An 11,131-nucleotide genomic window follows, 5' to 3' on the forward strand; every position below is an offset into this window, starting at 1 on the left:
CAATGATCCAAAACATAAAGCAAAATCTACAATGGAATGGTTCAAAAATAAACATATCCAGGTGTTAGAATGGCCAAGTCAAAGTCCAGACCTGAATCCAATCGAGAATCTGTGGAAAGAACTGAAAACTGCTGTTCACAAATGCTCTCCATCCAACATCACTGAGCTCGAGCTGTTTTGCAAGGAGGAATGGGAAAAAATTTCAGTCTCTCGATGTGCAAAACTGATAGAGACATACCCCAAGAGACTTACAGCTGTAATCGCAGCAAAAGGTGGCGCTACAAAGTATTAACTTAAGGGGGCTGAATAATTTTGCACGCCCAATTTTTCAGTTTTTGATTTGTTAAAAAAGTTTGAAATATCCAATAAATGTCGTTCCACTTCATGATTGTGTCCCACTTGTTGTTGATTCTTCACAAAAAAATACAGTTTTATATCTTTGTTTGAAGCCTGAAATGTGGCAAAAGGTCGCAAAGTTCAAGGGGGCCGAATACTTTCGCAAGGCACTGTATGCGTGTGTCTGTGACTGTGTGTCTCTTCATATTCCCTGTTGTTCCATGAGGTGTATTTTTATCAGATTTTTTTATCAGATTTTACTGCTTGCATGATTTACTTGTGGAATAGAGGAATAGTGATGTGGAATAGATGTGATATGAGTAGAGTTCCATATACTGTGCACCTGTGTTCTGGACTTGGGGACAGTGAAAAGACCTCTGATGGCATTATATTCTGTTTTGGTGAATAAACCAATGTACTCATTATATTTCACAGTAAAAATATGTTTTGGATCAATAGATGTGTGGTGAAAGATGTCTACAAAGAAAATGAATGCACAATGAAAGGTTTTGAATGTAAGAGTGGCTAGTACAAGTGTTACCCGTTTGGAGTTTTGTACTAAGAGTTTTGAAAATTCACCACATACTTGAAAATAGTACCAAAGCGATAAAAAAAACTGTAATACTGATTCGCGGTTGTCTCAAGTTGTGTATGCTGTTGACGGTTTGCGTTATCATCAACTCCAATTTGGCTTGAGGGCACGGAATATTCACATATTAGTGGATTGATGCCTTTATTAAATAGCATACAGTAACGAATAATAGCAACAGTAGAATTGCATACAGTTTTGCTAAATATGTTTGGTGTTTGCAGTCCACACTGTTCTAGATGGCTTCATCATGTACTGTTGGTATTTTACACATTACATTCACGCATCTCCAAAAGTAAAAATATTATGCTTCTATAAATGGTATTGTATATGTGAGGTACATACTCAATAGGCAAGATATCTGCTGTTGATATGGTATTATAGGACTGAACAATGTAAATAAGTTGGATGAGCCCCAGCTATCAATGAGGTATCGGTCCAGAAGCCTCTTCGGGGGGGCTGGAACTGATTGAATCGGCCCGGAATCGGGTGTCGGACTCGGCCCGGAATCAAGATAAATGACTGCTCAGAATCAGCTAAGTACGTCGGGCCGTTTCCGTCTATCGGAATTCAGCTGACTTTGCCGGCATTTTACCAGAATCCCCTAGAAGCAGCCCGATGCAAATATAAAAAAATGTATACAAAATTACCTGATTTGTCATTTTAAATATTACTATTATACCTTTTATACATATAAATTATACCCATCCACAAAAAAAAAACATTTTGTCAGAGGAAACACCATACACCTGGTGACTGTGTCAGCGTGCATGCGCCTGGCCCGCCACAGGAGTCACTACAATGCGATGGAACAAGGACATACCGGCCTGCCAAACCCTCCCCTAACTCGGACGACGCTGGGTTAATTGTCCGTAGCCTCATGGGTCTCCCGGTCACGGCCAGCACGGGTCTTGAACCAGCATCTGTAGAAATGCAGTTTTCACTGCGATGCAGTGTCTTAGACCACTGCACCACTCGGGAGGCTCCATCCACAAAGTGTTTAATGCTTATCAATTGCCCTGCACAAAGTATCAAAATACTACCACAGGACTCTAAAAGAATTTCATTTAAATGTTAAAGGTATTTTTTGATCACAAAAACTGAGGAAATATGGAAAAATAAATAATGAAATGTTAATTATATAAAGCAGCACATGTAATTATCTGCCAGAGAGTAGCCCCAATCGTCCCGAGCCCCAAGTAATACATTTGGGCCAGATAATTCACACCGGAATCGGCCCGAGCCCCAAGTAAAATATACATTTGGGCCAGATAACTCTCACCGGAATCGGCCTGAGCTCAATCCCCACATCCTAGCCATAAGTAATACTGCCGAAGGCGGCCCAGACTCAGGGCCACATGACGTCAGCCGAGACTGACTCTCAGCCGAGTGCCCCGACTCTCAGCCGGAATCGGCCCAGATCCACTGTGCTAGCTGGGGTGTATATGTGAAAATGGGGATAGATACAGAAACACGCGAAATGAAGAAGGCTATGCAGGTGTGAAAATTGTTTAAACCTCCAAAACTGCACTCACGAGTAAAAAAAAATTAAAATCTTGATAGGCTGCTTGGCATATGCATAGCCTGGATAAAAAAGACGCAATGAAGCATTGCTGTTGAACTCGGCTTCGTTATAGTTGGTAAGCCTACAGAGGACTTTCTAATCAAATAGAACAGAAAACAACTGAAATATTTCAAAATATGAGGGTCACCGGCATCATCACATCTCTCTTGGAAAATGTCAGAGCCCCAGTTTGACAAGAGCGCCATTCTTAGCGCCAGCCAAAAATAGAGCCCCTTATCCCCCTTAATGTCTGATCTTTAATTGGCTTACATGTTGGCACTATTTAAACGGATTACAACAATTGTTATGTCATCCCTGTACATCCTTGCCAGGTCCTGAGGCAAGCTGAGCATTTTCGACAAGCGCCTTGGGTCCACAGTACCAAAGCCATCACTCCCTAAAGCATGTCGGATCAGATGTGTTGCAGAGTTCTCATCCTCTAAAGCAAAAATGGCTCTGCTTTTCCTCTCCTGGAGCAACCTGTGCATCTGTCCCAGTGTGAAAGACAGCCCAGATACAGGTTTCTGCCAGTGTAGACCAGTCAGATGTTCTCCTATGACCTGCACCACAGTTTGCCTGTGCATCAGCTCCCATAGTCCATCAGTTGCCATGATCAGAAACTTGTCCTTTGGCCTCAGTGTGTGGATTGTCACCTCTGGCTCAGCAATGAGATATGGTGGCGTGTGGTAGTTAGGTGGGGGCATCTTAAACTCATTGGCCGACAAGATGTCTGGTCTTGTTTCATACACCCGGTTCAACATTTCACCACTCCATTTAAACTTCATGTCTCCGAACCCTCTGAAGGGCATGAGGAGGCCCAGTAGCCTGTCGTGTTTGACTACCGTCTTGTGTTCGAGCGCAGGGTGCTCCGATAGAACCCTCTGCAACTCGTCTGCGTTTTGGGCATTGTGGTCGTTACTGATGGTGTGTGCTGACCAGGTCCCGTTCTCCTCTTGGACTCCCAGCACGGCCCTGCTATCCCCCAGGTTGGCCACATGCAGGTCATCTCCATCCACATGGACGACACATGCTGTGCACCCTGACAGAGCCACCCGAAGAGGGGTGAAGTGGGAAAAGGGGTCCCCAAAGTCCACCTGGGCCTCAAGTGAAATGTCATTGTCCAACCTCTTGAATGCATTCATCAAAGCCGTTTGGACGTCCCTGTCCTCATCCTCCTCTAGATCGATCCTCTCTTGCCAGTACGTTCTAAGGCTGTTGAAGTAAAGCTTCCCAGAGTCTCTGCTGGTATGGTCATTTGGGTGCTTGTGCCACTGTAGCATGGGTAACACCGGCCTTTCATTCTCAACTGCATCCTCAATGTCCATTAAGGTCTTCACTGGGAGTAGAGCCACAGCAATGTAGTAGAAGAGCCTTTCACTGACTGCCTGGGCGCACGCATAACCTGCATGTCCATCGAAAACCCCCAAAAGCATTCCCCTACTCTGGAGACAAGTCGCTGCACTCCTGCGGTCCTCATTCAGAGAATTTGATGCCAAGATGTTACTATCTAACCCTAAAATTGAGTTAACAGAGTTTCGTCCATCATATCCATTGACTTTATAACTGTACTCATTAGCTTTTAAGATGTGGTTTATTTTAGAAAGAGGCATCTGACTGCTCTGATGGTTGTCTCTGTATTTTCTCCCATTGATTGTTTCTGCTTCGTAGTTGATACCGATCAAATCTACTGGAGGTCTGGAGGAATGACACAGTCTAGTATCAAAGCCAAGTAATTTAATTTGGGTCAAGCAGCTTTTCCTTATCAGTCTTAACCTGTACATGGCCCAGTATTGTTTGAGGTGTTGAAAGCAGAGCGGAGGTACCATCTTTAGAACTTGGAGTTATCAAACGCCACCTGTCAATGAAGCAAGCATGTCAATAGAATTTAATTGAATGTGATTTACAGTACTCTGAGGGTTCACCTAAATTGAAAAATCCCCCCAGGATGCTTCTTCCCGAGAGCTAAAGAACCATATCACGTTCTGCACATCTGTTACGCACAAATCAGTCTACTGGCAGCCTATGTGGAATGTGCGGTATCCTTTGTGGAATGTATTTTAAGACATGATTTGTGTACATTGTTGTTGATTTTATGCTTTCTTACTTCCCATTAGTTGATGTAACCTATGAACCTTGATGTAATCGTCATATATATGCTGCCATATCCTACCCTGAAAAGATAATGTTGTTTATAGTTACAACAGACATGAGACAATTATAAGCGTCTGTGACAGCATGAGCAGTGCCATTGAGGCTACAACTCATACGAATCCCGACCCAGTTGACTACTTTGTCTACTTTAAAATGCCTGAAGCATGGTGGACGCCCTCAATGACACTGCCCATGCTAAAATGGCCACTCAAGGCCTCTATCATTCTCTGTGGTTACAGTAGACAAAGAAGTTTGAACAACATGCCTTTCACCGTAAAGTAGCACATGTGCAGAAGGTACAGTTGTTCAGCTATTGGGAAGAGGCTTCAACAAAATCAGGTCACACAGCCACTGCATTCTTCTTTTAAGTACACTCTTTCCAAAAGTTTTTTTCTATCCAAACTATTCGTTCTCAATCTTATTTCATTGAAAGAATGTGTTAATTATTGACAATGACCCTTGAGACATGATTAGACTATTACATACTAGACTACATGTAGACTGTAGTAGTAAACCGGTGCAACAGACAACAATTGACAGTTCTGTGTAGCGTTACAGCACTTTATTTTACTGTTTGAAGTTGAAGTTCTGTACCCATCCTCTCCACATAATTTTCAATTGACCACAGAGCTTGAACTTTCAAGACATTCAACTTTCATGTTTTAAATGTCCTTATACATTTAAAAGTATACACAAGAACACCTTTAGACATTTGGCTCATACTTGGTCACCTTACCTGCTGTAGCTGATGAGTTACTCTGAGCAGTTCTTGAGAACAGAACAGTTAGGTTATATTTTAACTTGGGTAGACTACTTTGTTCCCATGCTTAATATAATGTAGGATGAATCTGTTTTGGATGATTATAATGTGCTGTCAGAAGCTGATATTTCCTCCCCAAAATGTGACTGTAGACAGGCTCTCAATTGTAAGAATTGGTTTGAGTATACAGAACATCACATGTGCAATAAAGTGTGACCTTTGAAATGAGCATATTCATATCTGGTCTACAAATAGGTAATCTATAAACCAATGGGAGCTTGAAAGACATGTATTGTAAATATTGCATAAAATCCATGGGACAATGGATGAATGGCAGGTAAGGGAATATCATAATGAATTTTAAAAGCCTCATATCATCCCAAAGTTCTCTGACTTCTTTACTTCTCTTTTCTACTTCTGTACACATTTATTCCTTCACTCACACACACAAAATCAACAATTTGGCCAATATTTAAGGACGACCAAACAAACAAAGGGGTTTGCAAACTCTGGACGAATCCATATGACCTCTATTTCAATTGGTGGATATAATAAACTTCCGTTAAATGCCACGTCCGTAAACGTACAAACATTGAGAATGGACCAATTAAGTGTCTACATATAAGCAGTCAGTACACCCATGTCTTGTCCTTTCCGTCTTGTGTTGGGAGAGGCGATTCACCTTATTTAAGGACCCGGAAACAAAACTGTTATGTTTGTTCTTTATATAATGACAAACCGGGCGTAGGTTTAACTCCTTTTAATGAACATATACTTCAGCTAGAAAACACAATTTTTAGCCATGCAAGGCATTCTTCAACCACCTGCCCCCCGGACAGCCTGGTGGGTAACGTAGTCTAAATGTTATTAACACATAACAACACATCTTCTTTCCTTTAAAAGAAAACTACTTTTCCATGTAACTACACGTCACATTTTCAATAACACACATGTCTTTCCCCAAATTTTTAATTTTTATATATATATATTTTTAACTAAATATAGTCTGTCCAACAATACTCTATTGTGGCTCTATTTCTTTTCACATAAACAAAACATTCAGTCCAGGTGCCACTTTTTTGTCCTTTTTGGTCGTTCTGCTGAAATGCTTCCTTAAACAGTTGGACAGCGTTCATTGTCAGTCAGGGTGTTCTGACTGAATTGTCCATTGCTAAAGGCATTTAACGCTTCAGCAGTATCCTCCTGATGAACCTCAGTTCCTTGAGTGAATGGCTGAAGCCTTAGATCCACTCTGTTTCGTCTCAGTTGTGATCCATGCTCCATTTGGGTCTCATAGGATTGCGGTGCAACTTCTTTCTGCACACACCCTTGCTGCATCCAGGTTCCTGTAGTGATGTCTCGGAGTCGTACATGATCTCCAGGTTTCAGTTCAGGTAAGTGTCTTGCACTTTTGTCGTGTCGCTGTTTTTGTTTGTCTTTCTGTTTTTCCTTCGAGTTTGACTTTGTGAGCACCTCTGGGTGTTAGCAAGTCCTCATTGATGGGTAGGTTGGTTCTGATGCGACGTCCCATCAACATTTGTGCAGGTGAAAGTCCGTTCTGCAGCGGTGCGCTGTGGTAGATCATCATAGTTTTTAGAAAATCCTCCTTTCCATCGTGTGTCTTTTTCATCAGACCTTTGACAATTTTGACTGAACTCTCTGCTAAGCCATTGGAACTTGGGTAGTTGGGGCTGGAGATGTTGTGTCGGAATCCCGAGTCGTTAGCGAACGATCGGAATTCTGAACTTGAGAACTGCGGGCCATTGTCAGAGTACAGTTCAGACGCAACCCCATGTCTTGCAAAGACTGATTTTAGGTAAGTGATTACAGCTCTGCTGGAGGTAGTTGGCAGTGTGGCTATTTCAGGGTAGTTTGAGTAGTAGTCGGTAACAACAGTGTGACTTTTGCCATTTCAGTCAAAAAGGTCAACTCCAACTTTGTAGTAGGGTCTGTTGGGTACTGAATGAGGCATTAGCGGCTCTGCTTGCTGTTTTGGTCTGTAGATCAAACAGATTTCACATGAAGCAGTGGTCTGGCAGATTTCCTGGTTCATTCTTGGCCAGCACATTACTTATCGTACTCGTCGTTTGCATTTTTCCTCACACAAGTGGCCCTTGTGTATTTTCTGTAGCATTTCTTTTCTCAGTGTTTTTCTGTGTGTCGAAGCTCTCCTTCTTGTCGACTGCTCGAGAAAGAGTGTCGCCGGCGACCATAAACTTTCCCGGGGTCAAGATCATCTTCACATAATACTTTTGCTTTCTGATCAACATTCTCTGGATTCTCATTGGACAATCATTCAGTGGCTTAGACATGATTGACACCAATGGTTTGTGGTCGGTTTCTACTTCAAAGTCTCGTCCGTAGACGTATTGGTGAAACCTTTCGCAAGCGTATGTGCTCGCCAGTAGTTCTTTCTCTATTTGTGCATACCTTGTCTCTGCGCCTGTCAAGGCTCTGGACGCATAAGCGACGGGTTACCATGTGTCGTCATGCAGTTGAGGAAGTACTGCTCCCAAGCCAAACTGTGACTCGTCTGCAGAATTCCTTGTGCTTTTCTCTGGATCATAGAACATGAGCACGGGCTCTTCTGTGATTGTCTTCTATAGGTTTTTGAAGCAGTTTTCCTGTTCATGGGACCATTCCCATTTGTTTTTCTGTTCCAGAAGACATATGAGTGGAGCGGTGTGATACTGTTGCGTCTAGGTGGTAGGTGTAGGAGTCAGGCGCAGGAGAGCAGGGATGTCTGAGAAGCGTGTTTTAATAGGAAAGTCCACCAACACAGGAATGGCACAATCGAAAAGGTACAACGCCCTCGACAACAGAGAACCCGTACAAACGCACGGAGGAACAAACAAAGTTCCGACAATCATACACTTAAGAATCTGTGAAAACAAATAACGGCATAACCTAACCGAGCACATCACAATGAAAGACTAATCCCGCACAAACTTAGGCAGGCAACAGGGTACATAAATACACACAGAAATGTATGCAAATTAAACCAGGTGTAAAAAAGAACCAAAGACAAAACAAACAGAAAAGGAAAAAGGGATCAGTGATGGCTAGTAGACCGGTGACGCCGAGCGCCGCCAGAACAGGGATAGGAGCTACCTTCGGTAGAAGTCGTGAAAAGCAGACTGACTGACAGTTGAGGTATGAACTTTACAAGGTAGGTGATCATGCCCATGAAGCGTCACACATCGTGCTTGTTCTTCGGGCGCTCCATGTTGTTGATGGCTGATGTTTTCCTCAGGTCTGGTTTGACTCCGTCCTCTGAAAGTCTGTCTCCCACGAAGGTAAGTGTTTTCACACCAAACTCGCATTTGTCCTTGTTTGGTTTTAGGTTGACTTTCCGTGTCATCTCCAGCACATATCCCACTCTCGCATCGTGTTCTTCTTTTGTGGACCCCCAGACGATGATGTCATCCATCATGGTCTCCACTCCTGGAATCGAAGATCATGTGGATTGTCTTGTGGTAGACCTCTGGCACTGAGAGAATCCCATATGGTAGACAAAGAAATCTGTACCTACCCTCAGGTGTGTTGAATGTGCATAACCTTGAGCTTGCATCGTCTAGCTTCATTTGCCAGAATACTGAACCACTTTGCTCCAGCAAACTGCGACATTATCTCTTCTCTGGTTAGCAACTTGAAATGCTTTTTCTTGATTGCTTTGTTGAGATCTCTCAGGTCTAGACATATCCTGAGATCGGCATTCTTTTCACCACAATAACCAGTAAGCTTACCCAGTCTGTAGGTTCATACATTTTTGTGATGACGTCCATCTTTTCCATCCGTCCGAGTTCCTCTTTGAGCTTTTTCCTCAGTGTAAATGGAACTTTTCTGCATACAGGCACAACTGGAGTAATTTTGTCATCAGTACATATTTTGTGTTCTTCTGGTAAACGTGACATTCTGGCTTGGTACAAAGTACTCCTCATATTTAGCCATTAGCACAGTCAATGTCAAGTTTGCCTCGTCTTGCTGAAAGCTATTGTAAATGTCCAATGCATCCTCTCCAATAACATGCAGAAAAATGGAAGCTTTCCATTTTTTATCATCTCCCCCTGCACCACTGGCTGCTAGATAGATATTGAGTCTCTAATTGAAACGTTTCCAGTTGTCAGCTAGATTGCCTGCTAACTGCATAGGAGTAGGAGGACTAAGCCTATCCATGACGGAGAACAGGAACAGTGTCAATTTCTCTTACTTCAGTATGTTGCTCATCAACTTGCTCGTCAACAGATTCCAATGCAGCCTCGCTCTCGCTGCTGTCACTCTCGCGGCTCGTTGCCCTCACTCTTGCAAGCTAGCATCTTCGACTACTCATGTCACTTGATTTGTGGTAGAATGTTCAATTTTCTTCTCTGAAATTTGCAGTTACTCCTTTCTTTTCTCTGTCTCGTCTTAGCTACTACCAATCTGACACCATGATATGTTTTTTCCTTGTAAATGACAAACGGGGCTTACGTTTAACTACTTTGAATGAACATATACTTCAGCTAGAAAACTCCATGTTTAGCCATGCAAGGCATTCTTCAACCACCTGTCCCCCGCATAGCCTGCTGGTGTAACAGTATAGCTTCCATCCCTCTCCTCGCCCCTACCTGGGCTTGAACCAGAGACCCTCTGCACACATCAACAACAGCCACCCTTGAAGCATCGTTACCCATCGCGTCACAAAAGCCACAGCCCTTGCAGAGCAAACTACTTCCCCTCATAGCCTGTTTCCTCTCTAGGTTTCTTCCTAGGTTTTGGCCTTTCTAGGGAGTTTTTCCTAGCCACCATGTTTCTACACCTGCATTGCTAGCTGTTTGGGGTTTTAGGCTGGGTTTCTGTAGAGCACTTTGATATATCAGCTGATGTAAGAAGGGCTATATCTCTCCAAGATGGCGTAGCAGTCAGACGTGTGTTTTGTCTTGTCCCGTCCTGTATAGTGTAAATATAGTTTTTCCTCGTTTTTTTTCTGTATATATTTCGTACATACTTTAATCTCACTTTCCAACTACAGGCTGAATATACTCTCCTGCAACCCGCATCACCCAATGTGGTACGGATCTGCTTTTTCTATACTTTGAATCGGAACCCTCGTCAGAAGCTAGCCGCTAACTAGCTACTAGCTAGCCACTGCTAGCGGTCTTCAACGCTAACTAGGACACCAGCGCGACATCTACCCAAAGCATATCAGACTGCTTTTTCTCTACCACATCTCCGGATTCCTACCGCAAGCTCTGAACCTTTATACCGGATCATCGAAAATAGCTAGCTGCAATCCGAGTGGCTACTCCTGGCTAACGTCTCTGTCCCAGAGCAAGCACCAGTTAGCCTGGAGCTAGCCTCGAGCTAAGCCCATCTCCCGACTAGCCGAAGAGGTCCAAAAATACCTAATTTGCCAATTGGCCTGGACCCTCTACTGACCCTCTACTGCCGACACGGAGCCCCGCCGATCCATCACGACTGGTCCGCCGACATAATCGTCCGAGGGGGTTTCAACAGGCTTTTCCGCTGCGACATCGCCAAAGATCCATCTGCTGGCCAAGGCCCGCAAGCTTTCTGAATCGCTGTATCTCCAGCTCACCGCATGAAGAGGAATAAACAGACTCACCCCATCGCGACGTCCCCCAAAGGTTAACTCTCTAGCCCTCGCTATCTCCCTGCTTGCTAATTCGGCCTGCTAACGGCTAGCTTGTCAAGCTCCGGTCCGCTAACTGCTACCTTGTCTAGCTCGGGC

General features: G+C 43.5%; 1 protein-coding gene across 1 annotated transcript; it reads right to left on the minus strand.

Moving 5' to 3' along the window:
- Nucleotides 1-358: 358 nt before the first annotated feature.
- On the minus strand, nucleotides 359-5,578 carry si:ch211-15p9.2 (uncharacterized protein LOC562650 homolog). Its single transcript, XM_029686684.2, has 2 exons — nucleotides 5,377-5,578; nucleotides 359-4,344 (listed from the first exon to the last, which is right to left on the minus strand). The coding sequence occupies exon 2, from the start codon at nucleotides 4,313-4,315 to the stop codon at nucleotides 2,756-2,758; it is 1,560 nt and encodes a 519-aa protein (XP_029542544.1). The 5' UTR covers nucleotides 4,316-4,344; nucleotides 5,377-5,578; the 3' UTR covers nucleotides 359-2,755.
- Between the last annotated feature and the right edge of the window lie 5,553 nt (nucleotides 5,579-11,131).

This window comes from Oncorhynchus nerka, linkage group LG2 (genome assembly GCF_034236695.1).
Source record: "Oncorhynchus nerka isolate Pitt River linkage group LG2, Oner_Uvic_2.0, whole genome shotgun sequence".
Lineage (NCBI taxonomy): Eukaryota > Metazoa > Chordata > Actinopteri > Salmoniformes > Salmonidae > Oncorhynchus > Oncorhynchus nerka.